The sequence below is a fragment of the Mobula birostris genome, chromosome 5 (genome assembly GCF_030028105.1).
Source record: "Mobula birostris isolate sMobBir1 chromosome 5, sMobBir1.hap1, whole genome shotgun sequence".
Taxonomy (NCBI): Eukaryota; Metazoa; Chordata; class Chondrichthyes; order Myliobatiformes; family Myliobatidae; genus Mobula; species Mobula birostris.
Genome location: NC_092374.1, coordinates 113,079,448 through 113,103,659, shown reverse-complemented (window position 1 = coordinate 113,103,659; position 24,212 = coordinate 113,079,448). Strand labels below are relative to the sequence as shown.

The following is a 24,212-nucleotide window of genomic DNA, read 5'->3' as shown; positions in this document are numbered from 1 at the left end:
GCATATTCCTGTGCTGTACTGTTCGGTGCTCATTTGAAATCGTATCTAACTGAATGACAGTTTTCACGAGTGGAAAACTTGTGTAACCCAGGGACTGCCTATATTATTATTTAAATTTACACCAAAATTTGTTGGAAAAGAGATGGAGGTTACAGCAGTGTGGGATCAAAAAAGATCAAATTATTGAGCTTGGGTGAATAGAATGAACAGACACATTCCACAAACCAATCACACTCTTCATTTGGTCCAAACCACATTTAGAGCAATGACCACAATTAAATCGATTGGAAATCGTTGTTATCAAAATTAGAATGAGGTTTGTTATCACTGACAAGGTTTGTGCAATTTGATGTTTGGCAGCAGCAGTACAGAGCAATACATAAAAAAAACTACAAATTACAATATGAATAGTGAGCTAGCATTCATGGGTTCAGAGACTGTAGCACAGCAAAGTGTGTTACATAGGAAAATGTTTTTGTAACCAAGGATTACTCTCATCACAAACGCACGGAAAATTGGTTACAACATCAAGTATTATTGCATCTCCAATGGTAACCTAGGAAGATAATGTAAAAAAAAGAGTTGGCATTGTGGAAACGAAAAGTTAAATTAAGTGCTACAGATTTTAAGGCCATTTAGAAACTTAAAGGGGGAAATATGTGCCTGGTAGTAACAGAATAATAGTCTTTAAATTACTGGGGGTAGACAGACTTGTGATTTATTAATCAATTGAAGGAGCTAGGCTTTTTAGTCAATCATCCCAAGGCAGATATGCTCTAATGTATCAATTATCTGAGGGAAGTGAGCTCACATGGATGTCAGTCTATGAAGACAATCTCTTGTCAGTCATGTGAGAAACAAGGCCTCTGTGCCCATCATCCACACAACAAACATGAACTTCAACACAGTTGTTGTCAGTCACCCACGACAATGGAAAGGAAGCAAGAAGGTCTGTCTTTGCTACTTTATTACTGATAAAGCACACCAATTTAGTGTAGACGATTTCTGAAACTGCTTATTGCAGAAGTTCAATTCAAAACTGAAATATTAAACTAAAACTTCATATGCTGGAAATCTGAACTACAAAACAGGAAACACTGGAAGCATTCACCAGTTCAGGCAGCATTTCTGGAAAGAGAAAAAGAAGTTAACATTTCAGGTCTGGAACTTTCCATCAGAAATAACAGTACAGAAAAAAGTCATGATATTCTATATTTTCAAATTTAAAATGTTTTATCAACCTAATTAGCATTGGATTTTAAAAATTTTTGTAAAAAAAATTATTTTGAAATGCTTAGTATGTAGAGTTCTAACTCATGGAAATGACTGCCTGAGCAAGATTAAATGTTTAATAAAGGAGCAGAAGAGGACAAGGAAAATGAAGCAAGACAATCAAACATTAAGCTGAATTGATTTATAGTGTTTTGGTTTACTGCGAGATATTTAAAGAATATATTTTAACATGCCTTTTGCATCTTTGTCTGAAAGCAAGTTATATTAATTTTGATATGTAGATTTTATGACTAACATTCATTCACAAAGTTAGGGTTGAGATTAAAAATACCATGATGACATTTCGAAGTAATGGAAAGGACAAACTACTGAGCAAACTTACCATCTATTGGCAGCTGCTTCGAACGCATTACAACGCATTAACCAGCATCTTGCATTCACATAGCAACTTCCGAGACTTTTCATTGACTCACAATTGCAGCGAATGAAGTGAGGTCGTAAGATATAGGAACAGAATTAGGTTACATCAAGTCTGTTCCATCATTAAATCATGGCTGATCTTTTCAATCCCATTCTCGCACCTTTAACTCCCTGAGCAATCAAAAGTCCATCAATTTCTACTTTAAATACACCCAATGACTTGGTCTTCACAACTCCGTAGTAATGAATTTCATAGTTTCACCACCAAATGGTTAAAGTAATTCTTCACCACGTGTCATCCCTTTATTTTGAAATTGTGCCCTCAGGTACTGTTACTCTTCTATTTATAGAAACATCCTCTCTGTCCACACCTTTCACCATCCTGTATGTTTCAATATGATTCACACTCATCCTTCTGAACTCCCTTGAGTACAAGCCCAGAGACATCAAATGCTCAGGTTAAGCCTTTCATTCTTGGGATCATTCTCATGAACCTCCTCTGGACTCTCTGCTGGGCCAGCATACCCTTACTTTCTTTGCACACAACATTCCAGATGTGTTTCAGTACAGCAAGCTCCTGCAGTCATTAATGTGATTATGACATCAATGTAGTTATGAGTATTTCGTTAATGTTATTTGAGAATAAGCATGGTCATGATGCAGAATATCCCCTCTTCAAAATGAAAAAAAAACAGAACATCTTACATCCAAGGCTGAACACGGCATCAGTTTTGTGTCATCATTCAAAAGATTACATGTATGATTATGCAGTGCTGCAGTAGCATTTCAAAGTAGATAGTCACATTGTTGGAGTGGGAATTGAACCCATGCCATTTGGATCAGAAATGAGGATGGTCTGAGTCATAGCTGATAATTACATGACATGTAAACGTTTAGATGACAGTTGATTAATACTAGTGTTTATTTGGCTACAAAGCACTTTGTATATCCAGAAGTTGTGAAATATGCTACTTATATGAAGCTTTTTATTTGTTAGAACACAAAAGGAGCAAGAGAAAGGTAGTGGTCCCTCAAACCAGCCCCACCATTCCATATAATGGTCTACGACCTAGAGAGATTACAGGGACCCTGAAAAACTAAGATCAACAGTGAAGTGTGATTATATTAGAGTTTACCTTAGAATTTCAATAATGTCTGCATATTGATGGAGCTTGTAATTCTTGTAAGAATTTTAATAGAAAAATCAAAAAATCCTGTTGCCAGAAATCTGAAATTAAAAAAATATATAAAATGCTGGAAATACTCAGTAGGCATCAGCTCTTGCAAAAGAGAAATAGAGTTAATGTTTCGGTTTGAAAAGACTCTGTTTTATTTAAGAATTCTATTTGCTGAACTACTTAGTAAATAAATATTGAATTCTGCAGCAGAGGTGACAGGAGTGTGGAAGCAAAATTACGGAGGCAACACAGCAAGACAATTCATGCTGAAATTTAATGAAGAATGGAAATACTGATAACACCCTGCTTCCTCTGATTATGCTTCCAAATAATGTGCGTTACCCCTTATGTTTAAATTTGGTGAAAAAACCTACACTCAAGCATCATGCTATGGGGATGCTAATTCAGCAGCAGGGGCTGGAAATCTGGTCAGGTTTGATGTGGAGATGAATGCTGCTAAATATGAAGAGATCCTGGAGAAAAACCCGATGGCTTCTGCCAGAAAGCTTAAACTGGGGACTTTCAGGAGGACAACAACCCAACATCCTGCCAGAGCAACATGGAGTGGCTTCATTTGAAGAAAACTGATGTTCTTGACTGGCCCAGTCAGAGTCCTGATCCAATCAAATATCTCCAGCAAGACCTCAAGATTGCTGTCTACTGCTGTTCCCCAACTAACCTAGCACAGCTTGAGCAATTTTCCAAGGAGGAATGGGCAAATCTTGTTCCATCTCATTGTGCAAAGCTAGTAAGAGACATTCAAAAATAGCGGTGGAGAGGTGGTTCAACTAGGTACTGAGCAAAGGAGGTTCAATACTTTTGGAACTACTGACATTTCAGTTTTTGTATATTTAGATTTTCATGTTTTCCAATTTTCCCTGTTTTCTGTGAGGAAAGAAGCACACGATTCACAAATAAAAATTCTCAGTTAAATTGATCAAAATCCCTGGTTGTAATACTTATTTACGTGAACATAGGGTTGGGGGTGGGGGGAGGGAGCTGAATACTTTTGGAAGGCACTGGAAATAGGTTCTTAATTTGGCAGCTGTGATATCTGGTGTACCAGAATTGTTGCAATTACCGAAAATCTTTCAATACTGAAGTATGTTATAATAGTTGAGCTCCAGCTAATTCTCAGCCTATGTAACCAATTCCACATTTGCTAAAGACTTAAAACTAAGTGGAAAAGTGAATAATGAGTGTATAAAAACATTGCAAGGGAAAATAAGAGATATTGCAACAATCAAAGGAGTAAATACGTTGAAAGTGGGAGATTCACAACTGAAAAACACAAAAAATAGCAAATACATTTTAAAACTCAAGTGACTGGGAAATAGTGATGTTCAAAAGGATCAGAGTATTCTTATGCATAACTCACTAAACATTAACAAGCGATTACAGCAGGCAGTTAAGAAGGCACATGGTATGTTGACCTTTCAAACTACAGACTTTGAGTATATGACTGCCTTATTACAATTATATTGAGATTGATCAGACCTGGAATATTGGGCACAGTTTTGTCTCCAATTGAAAGAGAGGGTATACTTTCTGCAGAAGAAATGCAGTATAAATTCATCAGAGCGGCCCTTGAGATATTAGGTTTACCCTGATGCATCCAGCACTGAGGAGCTGAAAAAAATTCTTCCCTCAGAGTGATGAATCTTTGGAATTTTCTATCTTGAAGCGATTTTGAGGCTCAATAAGTAATTGCATTCAAAACAAAAGTTGATGGATATTTTAATATTATGAGTCAGGGAAATAGATAAAGGGCCAGAAAGCTTGTCCATGCAGACTGCTCACTATGATTTTGTTAACTGGCAGAGCATGTTTGGGCTGAATTGTCTACTGCTCCTCTTTCTGAAAAGAAAAATTGATAGAAATATTTTGTAAAACTATTTCAACTGTAGTTGTTAAACTCTTGGCACATAGACACAATGAGTATTCATGTCTCAGATTGGGGCTACGATCAATGGCATGTGTTTAGCAAAGCCCAATCAGAAAGAAGCATGTACATATTAATGTACATATTTATACAGATATATAAATAGATGATACAACTCTTTCCAGGGAGGGAAAAATACCTCAATCTTTTTTTTTAATATAATTTTTATTGAATTTTCAAAATGAATACATGAAAAGATAGTGTCTACCCTCCCCCCTCCCCTTAACCCTCCCCCTCCCCCCCATATATAGTCCTACCTAAAAAAGAAGGAAGAAAAAAAAAGAAGAATGCCTGGGTGTTGGAAGGTTTCCACATGCTCCATAGAGTTCAAAATAAATTTGGTATACTTATTCGTTACTTTCCCCAAGGGACCAAGATCTTTATCGGAGCACTTAAATATGCCATCCTATCTTTTGTAAATAAGGGCACCAAATATTCAGAAATGTTACATATTTATCTCTTAAATTATAAGTAATTTTTTCGAGTGGAATAGAACTAGCCATTTCATTATTCCAACGATTCATACTTAAACACAAATCAGATTTCCAAGTAACTGCTATAGTCTTCTTAGCTACTGCCAATGCAATTTTTATAAATTCTTTCTGATATTTATTCAATTTAAGTTTCGGCTTTATCCGTTTAATATCACCTAATAGAAATAATACAGGGTTATGTGGAAGTTGAGTTCCAGTAATTTGTTCCAATAAGACTCTTAAATTTATCCAAAAGGGTTGAATTTTAAAACAAGATCAAGTAGAATGTAAAAAAGTACCAATTTCTTGATTACACCAAAAGCATTTATCAGATAGATTTGAATTTAATCTATTTATTTTTTGTGGTGTAATAATATAATTGGTGTAAAAAATTATATTGTACTAATCTAAGTCGAACATTTATTGTATTTGTCATACTGTCAAGACAGAGTCTTGACCAATTTGTGTCATCAATATTAATATTCAGATCTGTTTCTCATTTTTGTTTTGACTTATGGATTCCTTGTTTAATTGTCTATTCTTGAATCAAATTATACATACAAGAAATAAATTTTTTAATTTTCCCTTTTTGAATTAAAGTTTCAATTTCATTAGGTTTTGGCAAAAACATTGTTTGACCCAGCTTACCTTTTAAGTAAGCCCTTAATTGAAGGTAACAAAAGAAAGTATTATTTGATATTTTATATTTTTCCTTTAATTGTTCAAATGACATCAATATACCTCGTTCATAACAATCTCCTATAAATTTAATCCCTTTTTGGTACCAATTATATAAAAGTTGATTGTCCATTGTAAAAGGAATAAGTCTGTTCTGGAACAAAGGTCTCCTTGCTAATAAAGATTTTTGTATTTCATTATCAACATTTATCTTATTCCATAGATCAATCAAATCTGTTAATACAGGAGATTCTTTCTTTTCCCGTATCCATTTAGATTCCCATTTATATATAAAATCTTCAGGTCTATTTTCTCCTATCTTGTCTAATTCTATTTTAATCCATGCTGGTTTTCAATCATCGAAAAAAGATGCAATAAATCTAAGTTGACTTGCTTTATAATAATTCTTAAAGTTTGGAAGTTGTAACCCTCCTCCATCAAATTTACATGTCAATTTTTCCAATGATACTCTTGACATTTTACCTTTCCAAAGAAATTTTCTCACACGTTTATTTAACTCTTGAAAAAATTTCTGTGGCAATTGTATTGGTAATGTTTGAAACAAATACTGTAATCTAGGAAATATGTTCATTTTTACAACATTGACTCTACCTACTAATGTTATTGGTAGTATCATCCATTTGTCAAGATCTCCTTGAATTTTTTTCAATAGTGGTAAATAATTAAATTTATATAAATTCTTTACATCATTATCAAGTCTTATACCTAAATACTTTATACCATTTACCGGCCATCTAAATTGGGTTGCTAACCGACATTGACTATAGTCTCCTTTAGTAAGAGGTAAAATTTCACTTTTATCCCAATTTATTTTATAACCTGATACCTTCCCATATTCATCCAATCTAGAAGATAATTTATGTAACAAATGTTGTGGGTTTGTTAAATAAATCAAAACATCATCGGCAAAAATATTAATTTTATATTCCTCCTGATTGACTCTAAAACCTGTAATATCTGGATCAATTTTGATTAATTCTGCTAGTGGCTCGATTGCCAGTACAAATAAAGCAGGTGATAATGGACAACCTTGTCTAGTTGACCTTTTTAACTGGAATGGTGTTGAAATTTGAGAGTTTGTCACTACTTTAGCCTTAGGGTTAGAATTTAAAATTTTAATCCAATTTATAAAAGATGTTCCTAACCCATATTTTTCTAATACTTTAAATAAAAAATCCCATTCTAATCTATCAAATGCTTTTTCTGCATCCAAGGCTACTACTATACTCTTCTCGTCCCTTTTTTGTGCCAAATGAATTATACCGAGTAGCCGAGTTACATTATCTGCCAATTGTCTATTTTTAATAAATCCTGTTTCATCCATATGTATTAATTTTGGTAAGTATTTAGATAATCTATTCAATAAAATTTTTGCTATTATTTTATAACCCGTATTCGATAAAGAAATAGGCCTGTATGATGTTGGTTTCATAGGGTCTCTGTCTTTTTTTGGCAATACTATTACGATCGCTGTTGAAAAAGATTCTGGGAGTTTATATGTTTTTTCTGCTTGACGTATTAACTCCATAAAGAGAGGAAATAATAAATCTTTAAACTTTTTATAAAATTCAGGTGGAAAACCATCTTCTCCTGGAGATTTATTACTTTGAAGTGATCCTAAAGCTTCTTCAACTTCTTTTAATGTAAAAGGCTTATCTAATCCCTTCTGTTCTTCCGAATTCAATTTTGGAAGAGTTATTTGTGATAAAAACCTTTCTATCTCATTAACATCATTTTGTGATTCTGATTGATATAATTCAGAATAAAAACTTTTAAAGGTTTCATTTATTTCAAGAGGTTTATAAGATATTTTATTTGCGCTTGTTCTAATTGCATTTATTGTTTTGGAAGCTTGTTCTGTTTTCAACTGCCAGGCAAGAATTTTATGTGCTCTCTCACCTAACTCATAATACCTTTGCTTAGTTCTTATAATTGCTTTTTCTATTGTAACTTCTTGACAAGTTGCCTTCGTTTTTCTTCCGACATATAACTTTGAGATTCTTTTTCTAATTTTGTAATCTCTTTTTCCAATTGATCTAATTCTGCCATATACTCTTTAATTTTAGACGTATAACTTATTATCTGGCCCCTCAAATATGCTTTCATCGCATCCCATAATATAAATTTATCATCCACTGAATGAAAATTTGTATCCAAAAAAAATTGGATCTGCTTTTTCATAAAATCACAAAAATCTTGACGTTTTAATAATGTTGAATTAAATCTCCATCTATAAGCCACTTCTTCCTTATCAGTCATTATTATTGTCATTAATAAAGGAGAATGATCTGACAATATTCTTGCTTTATATTCCATATTTTTCACTCTGTGTTGAATATGCATTGATAATAGGAAAAAATCTATCCTTGAGTGGGTTTTATGTCTATGAGAATAGAATGAATAGTCTCTTTCTTTAGGATTGATTCTTCTCCATATATCAATCAAATTTAAATCTTTCATTAATGATAAAGTTAGATTTACTACCTTCGATTTTATAACAGCCTTAGTTGATCTATCTAAGATTGGGTCTAAGCAAAAATTAAAGTCTCCTCCAATTAATATTTTTTCATGTGCATCCGCCAAATTCAAAAAAGCTTCTTGTATGAATTTTGCATCATTTTCATTTGGTGCATAAATATTCATAAATGTCCATAATTCAGAGAAAAGTTGATAATGTATAATCACATATCTCCCCCCAGAATCGGTTATTACATTTTGTATTCTAATTGGTAACGTTTTATTGATCAAAATTGCTACTCCCCTCGCTTTTGAATTAAATGAAGCCGCAACAACACTACCCACCCAATCTCTCTTTAGTTTCTGATGTTCTGTTTCTGTTAAATGCGTTTCCTGTAAAAAGGCTAAATCTATCTTCATTTTCTTAATATGTGTTAAGATTCTTTTTCTTTTCACTGGTCCATTAAGCCCATTAACATTAAAACTCAAAAAATTCAATAAATTAGCCATTATTCTTAACAAAGTTACTCCAATCTAAAACATTACTTATCTTCTCAACTCTCATAGTTCCTTGGGGAATCTCTTTGAACTTCACCATGTTGCTATGTGTCTCCCTCCCAACCCTCCAGGCAAAAAGAAAAGATAGAAAAGATACAAAAAAAGAAAAAACAAAACAAAATACCCCCCCCACTAATGTTGTGAATGAAAAGATACGCACCACTACCCCCCTCCATTTTGCAGGTCGTGACACATGATTAGCGTAGCAATTGGTCAGTGCTTCTTCCAGCTCCCCCGCAACAAAAAAAATTATATATATATATATATATAAAAACAAAATTAATATTACTATTCCCAACTAGTATTCTTCAAATTTTAATCTTTCTTCCCCCCTCGCATAATTAATAATATATTTATATATTCATCCCCCCCCAAAAATCCAGCAAGTCCATTCTTTGACCCAGTCTTCATCTTCAATCTATCTCACTCCCCTGGATTTGTTCTTGTATCTGATGAATATTCAGTGAATCTCGCACAAACTGCTCCGCTTTCTGGTAGTCATCAAAAAATCTTTTTTCTCCACCAGCCAAAAAAATCTTCAAGGTTGCAGGATAACACAATACAAATTGATAACCATGATCCCATAGGATTTTTTTCACTGGATTAAATTTCTTCCTTCTCTTCAAAAGTTCATAACTTATGTCAGGGTAGAAAAAAACTTTATTCCTTTGAATCATCAATGGCTCTTTTCTATTCTTGGCAGCTTGGGTAGCTGCCTGTAGAATCCTTTCCTTGTCTTGAAATCTTAAGAATTTTATTAAAATCGATCGTGGATATTGGTCATCTTGTGGTTTTGGTCTTAGAGCTCTATGTGCCCGCTCAATTTCAATTGATTGAACCTCCTCTTTCATTTGCAAAACTTCCGGGATCCATTTTTGAAAAAATTCTATTGGATTTCCTCCCTCCATACCTTCTTTAAGACCAACAATTTTGATATTATTACGTCTACTGAAGTTTTCCAACATGTCCACTTTCTCCAAGAGTCGATTTCTTTCCGAGTTCCAGGCAAGCAGATCATTTTCTGTTTTTTCCACTCTATCATTCATATACCCCATTGCTCTTTCCATTTTCTGAAGCTTCTTATCCATTTTATCCTGTCTTTTCATAGCTTTATTATAGCACATCTTCATATCTCTAATCTCTGCTCTTACTTTTCTTAGTTCAGCCGTTAATTGCAATAAAGCCTCTTTTATGTCTCCATCATCTCCTTTATTTCCAACCTCTTCCAGTTCTTCCTCCTCTTCTTCATCTGTGTTCTCTGCAGAATCCAATTCTGACTCTGAGTCACTTTCAGTTGCAGTGGCTGTCGGTTCTTGTAGTTTGAGTTGTGTCGATTTGTGCATGCGCTCCTCTTTGCGCATGTGCATTTCCGGCATCTTCTTCCGCGAGACCGCTACCGCCGCCAATAACTCAATCATTGAACCTATCCCAATCTTGGCATTTCTAACAAAACAACACAAAGTTCAATTGGTGAAATAACTACTGCCAAATGATGTCCCACCTGATTGTTGCAAACAAGTCAACAGCAGTATACACTAATATTCCTACTACTCTTTCTTCTCCAGAATGGAGCCAATCAAACCCACATCAGTAAACCTGAACCCTGTCTGAGGTGATCTATTACCCAAACCACCTGTAGGTATTTTAAAGTCAAATAATTGACAAGTTATTAGTTTTGCATAGCAGGGGAATTAAGGTTTAAGGGGAAAAACACGGAGTAGCAGACACCTGAAATACACTTTCAGCAGAGGTGGTAGCAGCAAGAGGTATGTAGACAGACTGAGCAGACATGAATTAGAGGGGTTCAGACCAGGTACAGGTAGATGGGATTAAACTAGCATCTTGATCCACACAGACATGGTGGGCCACAAAGCCTTTTTCTGTGAAGTGCTGCTCTATGTTCTGAAACACTGTCCACAATAAAATTTGTTACTCTGAATGCAGGGAACTACTTTTTCCATAAAAATATGGCAAGGAAACAGGTCAACTGAATCCACACTGACCATTTGTGTAACCATTTATACTAATGTTACATGAATCCCATTCTCTCTACATTGTTAACTCAGCTGAGATTCTATCATACACAATATAACCAGCATGCAGAAGGCAATTCACCTACTCACACCCATGACTCACATTTTTAGGATGCAGAAGGAAACTGGACTACCCGGAGGAAAGCAATGCAGTCGCAGGTAGAACAAGCAAATTCCACAGAAAACACCTCAGTCAGAATTGTAGTGGGATTTTCAGCACTCTGAAGGAGAGGCTGAAATGATACATCACCTGGTACTTCCAAAATTGATATTTTTAATTGATAGAATTACCCTTTATAAAAATTATAAAGTTTTGCTTTATAATTCAATGCATGGAAAACATTATCACTGCAATGAAATTGAAGGATTGTCCTTATTCAAAAATACCAATTAGCAGCAGTCAATCTAAATAGAGAATATTCAAATAGTTAATAATGACTGCAGCAGATTCAGATAACGATACATACTAAAGACTAATCATATCAGTAAATCCCTGATTAAATTACAAAGCTGAAAATCATCTGTTTTAAAAATATAAAATACAAGGATTTATAATACTTAGAAAAGTTTGTTAGCTAGTACAATAATGTTACTCTCTTTTCAGTCTTCATCAAACGTGCAAGTGCACTTCACAGCTGATGCATGAAAATCTTAACCAAGTAGTTATGCAAATACAAAATGGTTGGCAGAAAGGTAAACAAAAATCAAGTTTTGCCAGAGCTTTTTTTCTGATTTAGGTTGATGTTATTCTTTTTTGTCTTGCATTTTGAATATCTGTATTTATTTTTGTTGAATATTTCCAATATTTTCAAATAATTAAAACAATGGTGAATTAATAACCTTCGAGATATTGTGAACACACAGCTGAAAACTTACTTGATGTAATCAATTATTCTTTCCTCTTCCAGTCACTTACCTTGTCTATTTCTTTTGCACAGTACACTTAGCTGAACTTCATCTCCTAAAACATGCTTTCAAAATATAAAATTTGCAGGCAGCTAGCAGTAAACAATTTTTTTCCATTACATCTGTGCATCAATGTAATTTAGACATGACAATAAACTTCACCCATTTCCGTGAGTTTTATTCACCTTTCTGGTTTAATTTTAAACTGAACTTGAAAGGCCAAAGTAGCCCAATTCTCTGTCTCACATGCCTGCCTAGCAAATTTGATTTTCACTGAAGGTTTGTAGCTTGTATCATTCTCTACCTCTAGTGTCGTTAGCCAACATTACCAGCTAAAATAAACCAGAGGAACATTTTGTTACACATGACAGTTAATCACAACAGACACACAACTAATGCTTTAAAAGAACATTAAATATAGGAAAATGGCTCTTTTTTCCTAATAACCAATACTATATCATTTGAAGAAAAAAAATCACATTTACAATTTTAGTTCAATTTACAATCAATCAAATCTCATGGCAGTCAAGTAGCATCGGACAAGAACTTTATACAAGCCAAATAAGTTACAAGGAGCTTTGTATGTATTTGTAAACATTTATTTTTTTCTGAACTGAAAAAAGGGGAAAATAAACTTGCATCAGCACACATTGTACAGCCTGGCAGGATTTATACACAACCAAAAAAAAAATGAAAGGTTTGTTTTGGCAATAAAGCAACAATTCTGTTGATGTCCAGTGATCCTTAATATTAGGTGAACTTAAAACACAAACATCTAACAAATGTCCAGCATTTAAAAAAAACACAAAAATTGCATCTGGAGCTTCATAACAAAAAGAGGAATGTCCACACAGTAAACTGGAGCCCAATTAGTATAAAGTTGACCTAAAATAGGGTACTGGAGACTAAGATTAAAACTCATTGGATCCAGGATGCCAAACAGCAAAATCTTCAGTCTGCATCCAAAAGGCAATGTTTTCACATGTTCTTCTTTGTAGGTCGCTGGTGATCAGCTGAGAAAGATAACAACTACTTCATTCCCACAAACTTCCTGGGTTTCTCCAAATTGTTTTGCTTCTTTCAAGCAAGCTCACATTATGTTGGCTGTGCTGGGTAGAAACTGTTAAAGCAAGTAATTATTGGCTGACGGTGTTCATGTAACAGTTGCTGTACAATGGAGCTCTGGATTGGATACAAGATTCACAAATATAAAACAAAAGGGCTATAAAATTTGTACTGAGATTCTACAGCATTCTCCATATAAAGACACAGCTTTGTGATATGCTCAGATACTTTGTTGTGACAACGGTGAACATAAATTAGGAAACTCAACCTTTTTTTTTTGGTGGATCACTGGTTTTCTTCAATTGTTATATTGTAAAATACCACGTTCCAGAAGTCTATATGTCAACAGAAACCATTATACATGTCCAATTGAAGAGGGAAATAAGTGGAAGAAACTGCAAGTCCAGTGCAGTGTAAACTACTGAGAACTAGCCCTTTCCATAATGTGAAAATCGTAGTGCTTCTTGCTTGATCTCAGTTTAAATCTGTTTGAGTTATTTTGTTTCAATAACGCATTCTGAGCAGCCAGTTTTGAAGGAAACATTGCTAAGATTGTGTACATGGATGCTAAGTCACTGGAAGGTTTTGAGTGTTCTGTATTTGCATTACTATCACCACCACCACAATGTGGCTGAGAATCTCGCAGCCATCGAATCTTAGCACCAGCTTTAAAGAGTTCGTTTAAAAGCTTATCAGCTTCTGTACGACTAATTCCCTCCGGTAGGTCAGTCACCTCCAAGACTCTGCTGACAACTGCAAGAGAGCCAGAAGACAAGTAGTTATGCAAACAAATACCAAGCAGAATAATTCTATACTTGTTAACATTTCTTTCTTATACCAAATCATGTAATAACAGTACATCCAGGGGTAACAACAAGCAGAATAGAAGACAATCATTTCAAATTTGATTTCTGGAAACAAAAAGATTTGCCAAAATTACATTATAATAATGTTACGTCCTGCAGTCCAATGTCTGGGCTAGCAGTTTGACTTAAAAATTACTGGTTGATACCAAGTTGTACAACTTTGTTCTCTTCTTCTAAATGCAAAGCAAACATGAAACATTAATTAATAAATCAGGAACACATTACTGGTTATGGATTATTTGGCTACTTCAAAATACCCCTAGGGTAAATGGGCGGATAGACAATCAGTGGGAGTTGATGAATAGGAGAGAGAATTACAGGGAAGAGACTGATGGAATGCTCTGAGAGCCAGCACAGACTTGAAAGACCAAACAGTCTCCATTTATATCATTAAAAAAAAATCAGGAAAACAGAAATGTTGTTTGAAGTAATATGGCAGCATGGTCACCAAAAGAGGCTTACTGTAGCTATGTTATTATTCTATTGCAGATTTTATCCAGTAGGATTTCAATCAAGGTCCAGAAAGCAATGAGGAAACCGCTGTTACTCCTGCCTTCCTACCATCCACATTATCTCTAAGTAAACTGTGATAAAGCAAGTTTTATACTGTAACCCAAGTTTGTTTGCATTTGGAAAATTATATATTTAGATTTAAACAAATAACTTCCTACAATGAAATAATGCTAAAATGCCAAATAGATTTAGTGAAATGATGAAATAGGTTAATCAAATATTTAACTTACAAGCACAGATAAAGAAAATTATGAATTGTAAGATAATGATGAGAATTGATAAAGAGAAAAAAATGAAAGCAGAAGTTCAGGAAGTGAACAGTTATTGGAGGACTATGATGGAGGGGAAGTCTTAACGACGTTTAATGAGAATCATATTGTAATGTGCAAATAGGCACCCATTTTTATAGATCAACTACTGATATATTTTGTATTTGTGTTCTAATTGTGTTTGCTTGTAAAAACTGTATAATTTGTGATTTTCTTGTGAACACTTTATATAATGCTATGTGTTTCAGATGCTGTTTCAAACAAATACATACACACACACACACATACATACACACAATTGTGCATCTGACAATAAACTTGACTTTGGTTGGTACTGGGCATTTGCTGGACTCTAGATCTGTTTTGATCAGAAATTTGTCATTCATTCCAGGTCAATAAATTATCAGGAGAACTACTGGCTTTTGTCCTGTCCCAAATTAGGATTCATGCAGGAAGTTTGCTCCACTGTCAAAATCAAACCCATAATTATATTAACATAATTTTGTGAACTTTGAAAATATTTCATGGGTTTGAAAGAAAATCTCAATCACACATGTATTCAATGGGACACACTTATTTGTATGCAAGAGATATTGGTTCCAATTTGTTACTAGATAATTTTGTGAAAAGCACCATAAAGACTAATCAATGGTGAGTATATTGAAGTGTGCAAGTGATGCATTAGAAAAGCTGTGTATCAAATTTCTAACACTTACAGTTTAGGCCATTAAACTCATTTGGGCGAGAGAATGATTTATTTCCATGGGAAGGTTTAAATGTTTGGTTTATTAGATTAAATTCTTTGGATTTCAGGAAAATATTCAGTTCTGTACATCAACAAAAAAACAAGTCAGCATTCTAGTCATAGGCATACTTTATTGATCCCGGGGGAAATTGGTTTTCGTTACAGTTGCACCATAAATAATAAATAGTAATAAAACCATAAATAGTTAAATAGTAATATGTAAATTATGCCAGGAAATAAGTCCAGGACCAGCCTATTGGCTCAGGGTGTCTGACCCTCCAAGGGAGGAGTTGTAAAGTTTGATGGCCACAGGCAGGAATGACTTCCCATGACACTCAGTGTTACATCTCGGTGGAATGAGTCTCTGGCTGAATGTACTCCTGTGCCCACCCAGTACATTATGTAGTGGATGGGAGACAGTGACCAAGATGGCATGCAACTTAGACAGCATCCTCTTTTCAGACACCACCGTCAGAGAGTCCAGTTCCATCCCCACAACATCACTGGCCTTACGAATGAGTTTGTTGATTCTGTTGGTGTCTGCTACCCTCAGCCTGCTGCCCCAGCACACAACAGCATTCTTATTGGTAATATCACTAAAGCACAGTCGTAATTGCAGCAAAGCAATGGACATATAGCCGATTCCAGTTAATTGGGGCAGCTGTTTATTTGGGATAACTCTTAAGGAACAAAAACTAATCGGGAAAATAGCTGGGATTCGCTTCCTTTATTTGGGACACCATGCTGCTTAATTGGGACGTGAGACTTGCAGAACAGTTTCTAGCTAATGTCAGTTGGGTGCACTCATGTGGCAGTTAAACACTACACCTGCTTAGTGTGAACAGTTTTAAATAGCGTCAATTGTGTGTGCTTCTGTTATGTTATTCATTTTGGCTAATGGACACTGATTCAAAAAGCAGTGATTTTTGACCAATTTGTTTTTTTTAAAGTAAAAGACATCTGCCTAACACCACTTTTTGTCAGCTGGCAGAGATAACTGAAGTGCTGAAATCGACAATTTCATGCTTGATACATCTGCAAGATACACTGCGAGAAGAATGGGCTTTACACAAGAGACAACAGGGAAAATCCCCAAAATTCATGTGTGAAAATAGGGACCCAGATGTTGAAGAGGGTCTCAGTCAATGGTTTTCTATTGTAATCAGGTGTGCGTTTGACCAATGTTAAAAAAAACGTTGACACCAGATTAAATTCAGGAAAGCACACGGTGAGAAAGATAGTGCTGATGCTGTAAATGCAGAAACATGGAAATCTACAAAACATTTGAAAATTTTATGGAGATGATGCCTTCAACGCCAATGAAACAGGCCTATATAAAAAAAAGGGGGAAAAAAAAATATCGCTCCACGCCAAACAATTCCCTTGGCTACAAACATGCAGCACTATCAGGTTCAAAGAAAGCAATGGATGGCACAATAGACCAATTATCTGCACTGGGCGCCTGCGCTGATTTTGTTCGTTCACAGTCAATCAGAAGGATATGGCAGCGTACACTGGATGAATTACTCCATCAATGTATTTTAGGAACAACACACACTTTTATAGTACTGTTGTAGGACTGCCACTGTTCCATTTTTTTCTGTATTTCATTTAAGTACATAATTCGTTACTCAGTTAAACACAGGTTTATCTTTTAATACCTTTTTAACTACTTCCATGAAACTTTGGCTAATTGGGGCAGTTGCTTAATTGGGCAAAAATGAATAGGTCCCAATGTGTCCCAATTAACCAGAACCCACTGTATTTAAAAAAGCTACCAGTTTGCAAATAAAGGGAACTGTTCATGTCAGAATATGTGCACAGATTTGACATTTTAGGCAAAAGATACAGTGGGGGGAGGGGGTAAAGTTGGTGGTGGGTTGATGCAACAAGTTATTATATTAAAAAAAAGTAAAGAGCTGGAATTTCCTGCATTTTGGACTAGTGGAAAACAGATCAATCAGAGATTTAAAAAAACAAGAATTGATTCAGAGTGGGATTTTCACGACTCATGGGAAACAGCAGAACAGTATACAGCAAGCAGCCACTTTATTAAGTACACATGTACACCTGCTCATTAATGCAAATATCTCATCAGCCAATGATGTGACGGCAACTTCATGCATAGAACCATGCAGACATGTTCAAGAGGTTCAGTTGCTGTTCAGACCAAACATCAGAATGAGGAAGAAATGTGATCTAAGTGACTTTGACTGGAATAATTATTGGTGCCAGAAGAGTTGGAAACTACTTATCTCCTGGGATTTTCAGAGAACAGTCTTTAGAGTTTACAGAGAATAGTGTGAAAAAAAAGGCCATTCAGTGGGCAGCAGTCCTGTGGGCGAAAATGCCTTGTTAAAAAGAGACATCAGAGGAGAATGGCCAGACTGGTTCAAAAGACAGGAAGGTGACAATAAACACCCGTTACAATAGTGATGTGCAGGAAATGTTGAATCTTGAAGTAGATGGGCTACAGCAGAAGACCACATCAGGTTCCAGCCCTCTATCTAATAAAGTGGCAACTGAGGTATCTCTGCTAAGGCTGAGTGATCTACTCTTATGTCACAACAATCTTATGACGGGCAACCTAACAGAGATCCGTAAGACGATGAAAGGATAAGGCTCACAAAAAAAAAATATTCTTTTCTCACAGTGAAATCCAATATAAGGAATTGCATATTTAGCACAAACTCTTAGCTATCTAAAAATTTTTTTAAAAGATCTAGTGAAGTATTTGGTGCCACATTGAAGTGCATTTACTGGAAATGAATGGACAGAATGAAACCTTAGATGACAAATGATTTGTGCACAGCACAGAAATACCGACATAGAATCCTGGGGCAAAATGGATCATATACTGTAAATACTAATATAACTGCATGCAGAAAGCAGCACCCTTTTACATCCTTATTTGTGTGTCACACTTAATTTAATCATTATATGATGGCATGAACAGTGATTTCCTCAACTTCTGACAATTTCTTCCTCCTCCCCCTTCTCTCTTTACCTATTCCCCATTCAGGTTCCCTCTCACTCCTTCTCCTCACCTGCCATCTCCTCCATCTGGTGTCCTTCCTCCTTCCCTTTCTTCCATGGACCACTCTCCTCTCCAATCACATTCCGTCAGCTCTTTACCTCTTCCACCTGCCACCTCCCAGCTTACTTCAACCCTGCTCCCCTATCCAACCACCTTTCTCCTCACCTGCTCTCACCTATCACCTGCCAGCTTGTATTCTTTGTTTCCCCCCACCCCCATACTGTCTTATTCTGGCTTCTACCCCCTTCCTTTCCAGTCCAGATGAAGGCAGTCGGCCTGAAACATCAACCGTATTCCCTTCCATAGATGCTGCCTGACTTGCTGAGTTCCTCCAGTATTTTACATGTGTTGTGCAGGAATTCCAGCATTGGCAGAATCTCTTCTGCTTATACTTATTTACATACCTGGCTCTCCTGCACCAAGATCGGTTGATGCTGCTTTCCTGGTCTGCTTCTTTCCTCTTCCACCATGTCTATTTAAATTCTGACCCTGAAAAATTGAACACAAAAACATCAAAACTAAAAATAGACAAAAGCGTCACTATGTATTGTGTAACTTGGAATTCTTCAACGGTGAACAATATACTATAAACAAAACCTACAACCAGGTTGCATGAGTTTCTGCAATCTTCTGTGCCAGTTAAGAAAGAATACAGTAGTATGCAAAAGTTTGGGCACCCCGGTCATAATTTCTGTTACTGTGAATAGCTAAGCGAGTAAAAGATGAACTGCTTTCCAAAAAGCATAAAGTTAAAGATGACACATTTCTTTAATATTTTAAGCAAGAAAACTTTTTTATTTCCATCTTTTACACTTTCAAAATAACAAAAAAGGAAACTGGCCCGAAGCAAAAGTCTGGGCACCCTGCATGGCAGTACTTAGTAACACCCCCTTTGGCAAGTATCACAGCTTGTAGACGCTTTTTGTTGCCAGCTAAGAGTCCTTCAATTCTTGTTTGGGGGATTTTCACCCATTCTTCCTTGCAAAAGGCTTCTAGTTCTGTGAGATTCTTGGGCCATCTTGCGTGCACTGCTCTTTTGAGGTCTATCCAAAGATTCTCGATGTTTAGGTCAGGGGACTGTGAGGACCATGACAAAACCTTCAGCTTGCACCTCTTGAGGTAGTCCATTGTGGATTTTGAGGTGTGTTTAGGTTCATTATCCTGTTGCAGAAGTCATCCTCTTTTCATCTTCGACTTTTTTTTTTTACAGACGGTGTGATGTTTATTTCCAGAATTTGCTGGTATTTAATTGAATTCATTCTTCCCTCTACTAGTAAATGTTTCCCATGCCACTGGCTGCAACACAAGCCCAAAGCATGATCGATCCACCCCTGTGCTTAACAGTTGGAAAGGGGTTCTTTTCATGAAATTTTGCACCCTTTTTTCTCTACCTTTGCTCATTGCGCCCAAAAGGTTCTATTTTAACTTCATCAGTCCACAGGACTTGTTTCCAAAATGCATCAGGCTTGTGTAGATATTCCTTTGAGCCTTTTGAATAGAACTTTTTGGCTGCAATGAGCAAAACAGCAGTGCATGTAAGATGGCCCAAGAATCTCACAGAACTAGAAGCCTTTTGCAAGGAAGGATGGGCAAAAATCCCCCAAATAAGAATTAAAAGACTCTTAGCTGGCTACAAAAAGCGTTTACGAGCTGTGATACTTGCCAAAGGGGGTGTTACTAAGTGCTGCCATGCAGGGTGCCCAAACATTTGCTTTGGGTCCCTTTTCCTTTTTTGTTATTTTGAAACTGTAAAAGATGGAAATAAAAAAGTAATCTTGCTTAAAATATTAAAGAAATGTGTCATCTTTAACTTTATGCCTTTTGGAAATCAGGTCATCTTTTACTCACTTAGCTATTCACAGTAACAGGAATTTTGACCAGGAGGTGCCCAAACTTTTGCATGCCACTGTATGCTAAAAATCAGTCCTACTGATAAAACTGACCAAGACTAAATCAAGCACCATAGATAAGTTGTCACAAATTCTGTTTACTTCCAATGAGTCTCTTTAAATTCTGTGCTTTTTGATCCGGACTCGTGTAAAGATAGACTTGTTTTAAAAATTACATCCTCAAACCTGCCGACTGCATCGTTTCATTATAGATTTCACATTTAAGCTACAGCTCCATTAGATTAAGAGGAAATGAAAGAGAACCCAAGTAACTTTGAGCACTGTCATTACAAAATCAAATTAATTCCTGAGTAGAAATCCCAAAGATTTAGTTCAGAAGATGATAACTTTTGGCAAAACTCAAAACTAACCTGCTGTGTTGAGACGATGTGTGGTCCCTGGATAAGAGGACGGATTGGGGTATTGTACTGCAAAGGCTGGCCCAGCAAAGGGTAGCGGCCGTCTGTTTTAAAAGAAAGCAACTCCTTAATAATTTGTCCATATGTGCTCAATCTTCAGAAACTGGAGCTAATTTATTTGTGTAGAAATACAGTGCAGAACAGGCTCTTCCAGTACTAGAAGCCACACTGTGCAAAAACCCATCTATTTAACCCTAGCCTTACAATGCCCAATTAACCTACTAACCAGTACATCTTGCGAATGTGGGAGGAAACCAGAGCTTTGGAGGAAACCCATGTGGTTCACGGCAAGGACGTTGAAACCTCTTATAGAGAGCACTCCAAACTCTGTCACCTCTAGCTATTATAGCATCACACTATCTGCTAACCTACCATGGGGATGCATGCTTAAAGACTATTAACAGTGTCTGTAACAATACCATGAAAATCAGAGCTGAAATCTCATGGGTGTTTATACAACATTTATCTCAATTACAAATTACTGACACAACTCCTTTGGCTGTCTAGAAGTACTTGATGCCAGAGAACAGTTGTGACACAAACAGTTTGGGAGGGTATGTATATGCAGAAAAATTAACAAAAAAATCATATGAAATACTTGTATTGCGTTGTATATATTTAAACTCATGATAATTTTGATTGTTCTGTATTATACTTTGTTGCACCCTATAGACCAAATAATATTGTCACTTGCTTGACATCTTTAAATATAAAATTCACTCGCTTTTACTCTTCTACAACTATCTGGTCTCACAATAAGACTTGCCCTTCTTTTACTTCCACTCATACAACTGTCATTTTGAAAATGTTAAAAATATAGTTAATTAATTCCTTTTTACCTCGTACACTACATTTGCAAGTGCAAGAGTACCTAATATCCCAGCGTGAGCGAACATCTTTTGCAAAAAGGAATGAGGGCAAATTAAGTAAATAGACTGTTTTAAAAAAAGCACTTAAAATACAAATACACAAATTAGATGGACACTGTAGGTCACTTGACCTCTTTATGCTTGTTTCACTATACATTAAGATCAAAACTGATCTGACTGAAATATCAACTCTGCTTTCCTCCCTGCCTATAGTAACTTAAGATTCCTTTCCTTATCCAAAATCCACCAAACTTTGCTGTAAAAAAAAAATCAGGCTCTCTACCTGTACTCTTAAAGGGCATATTACTGAATTTCAATTCTAAACAGTGTTTTAAAACTAAAGTTGTGCAGGTGTTCATTGACTTGTAGTAACCTCTTATCCTCAAACCAACACAAAAAATAATAAAATGCCAAAATGACATGACAAAGAAATAAATGAAAAAGCAGCAACCCAGGAGAGAGGAGTTGGTAAAAAAACAATGGAAACAAGTAGGGAGGTTTGAAATCACACAGGAAATAAAAGGAGCAAAATGCAACCAAGAATAAGCATTTCCAACCAAGACAAAGTTGTAAGGTTCAGCTAAAGGGCAATTATACATTTGAAGAAAAAAATTCTAGGAATGATGGAAATTGATAGACAGTGAAGTTGACTTTGTGAGAATTCTATTCTTAATTGCCTTTTGACAAATGACAATGAACTTTTCCAGGCCACCTATATGATTCCACTTTTCATATTAAATATCAGCCTTAAACTCTTTTTTAAAAATAGCTTTAATATCTGATTATTGCTCCATCTGGTTTATTAGAAGCAACACAACACTAAAAATTGATCTGAACAGACTGGCAGACAATCTTAAACTGCTGAAACACAGCAAAGAGCCCTTTGGGAGATGATATAAACATGTAATTCTAATAAGACTCGGGGACTTTGAGACTTTTTTTTACTGTGCCTATGGACTGTTCTTCATCAAATTATGGTATTGCTTTGCACTACTGTAACTATATGTTATAATTATGTGGTTTTGTCAGTGTTAGTCTTTGGTCTGTCTTGTTTTCTGTGATATCACACTAGAGAAACATTGTATCATTTCTTAATGCATGTATGCATTTCTAAATGACAATAAAAGAGGACTGAGTGTTCTCATAATCTAATCCAAGCACTCACCCTATTCAGCATATTTTTCCAAGGAATGGGAAAAAGAATTTGGTGTGTATGCGCTTATGTGTCACCAGAACATGTTGCTAAACAGAAACTGCCCCAAGTAATTTTCACTGGAGCAATGCTGTCCATTAGAAAACCTTTTAGCCTACCTCTTGGTGGTGAGATGAAGCCACTCTAATCATACTCATGGCTATTTCCTTGCTCAAATCAATCAAAAATTACACCTGTAACACACACAAAACGCTGGAGGAACTCAGCAGGCCAGGCAGCATCTATGGAAAAGAGTACAGTCGACATATTGAACCCAGACCCTTCATCAGGACCGGAGAAAAAAAATGAGGAATCAGAGTAAGAAAGTGGGAGGGGGAGGAAGGACCACAAGGTGATAGGCAAAACGGGGGGGGGGGGGGGGGGGGTTGCGGTCAGGAAGAGGTGAAGTAAAGAGCTGGGAAGTATTTGGTGAAAGAGATATAGGGCTGGAGAAGGGGGAGTCTGATGGAAGACAGAAGACCATGGAAGAAAAGGGGAGAAGCAGAGGGTGAGAGGTGATGGACAGGTAAGGAGATAGGGTGAAAGAGGGAAATAGGAATGAGGAACCGGGGGGGGGGGGGGCAGGGGGAGGGTCATTGCCAGAAGTTCGAGAAATCAACGTTCATGCCATCAGGTTGGAGACTCCCCAGACAGAATACAAAATGTTGCTCCTTCAAACTGAGTGTGGTCTCATGGCGATAATTGGCCATGGACTGAATGTCAGAATGGAAATGGGAAATGGAATTAAAATGGGTGACCACTGGGAGATCCCACTTTTTCTGGCAGATGAAGCGTAGGTGCTCAGCGAAGCGGTCTCCCAATCTACACTTGGTCTCACCAATATACAGGAGGCCACATCGGGAGCACTGGATACAGTAGATGACCCCTACAGACTCACAGGTGAAGGGGCAGGTATAGCACTTGTTCCGCTTGCAAGGAGAAGTTCCAGGAGGGAGATCAGTGGGGAGGGAGGAATGGACAAGGGAATACCATATGAAGCGATCCCCGTAGAAAGGGAGGGGAGGGAAAGATGTGCTTGGTGGTGGGATCTTGCTGGAGGTGGCAGGTTAAGAAGAATTATGTGCTGGACACAGAGGCTGAGGGGTGGTAGGTGAGGAAAAGAGGAACCCTATCCCTGGTAGGGTGGTGGGAAGATGGGGAGAGAGCAGACGTGCATGAAATGGAAGAGATGCAGTTGAGAGCAGCATTGATGGTGGAGGAAGAAAAACCCCTTTCTTTGAAGGAGGACATCTTCTTAGTTCTGGAATGAAAAGCCTCATCCTGAGAGCAGATGCGGCAGACACAGGAATTGAGAGAAGGGGATGGCATTTTTATAAGTAACACTCTGGGAAGAGGTATAGTCCAGGTAAGCTGAGAGAGTTTGTGGGTTTACAATAGACATCAGTAGATAAAGTATCTCCAGAGACAGAGAGATCGAGAAAGAGGAGG

At 36.4% G+C, this 24,212-nt stretch overlaps 1 protein-coding gene across 16 annotated transcripts in view; it reads right to left on the bottom strand.

Annotated features, from left to right (window-relative positions):
• Positions 1-12,434: 12,434 nt before the first annotated feature.
• The window catches only part of LOC140197937 (R3H domain-containing protein 1-like), a 173,085-nt gene continuing 161,307 nt past the window's right edge, over positions 12,435-24,212 (bottom strand). For 8 of the 16 annotated variants that reach the window (XM_072258567.1, XM_072258573.1, XM_072258568.1 and 5 more), the window contains 3 exons: positions 20,655-20,746; positions 18,799-18,883; positions 12,436-13,717 (listed from right to left, as the gene is read on the bottom strand). In XM_072258567.1, coding sequence (XP_072114668.1) covers positions 13,383-13,717; positions 18,799-18,883; positions 20,655-20,746 — 512 coding nt within the window. In that variant the 3' untranslated portion in view covers positions 12,436-13,382. Of the gene's footprint in view, positions 13,718-18,798; positions 18,884-20,654; positions 20,747-24,212 lie in introns of all 16 variants that reach the window. The other 8 variants (XM_072258574.1, XM_072258575.1, XM_072258580.1 and 5 more) reach the window with 5 other exon arrangements.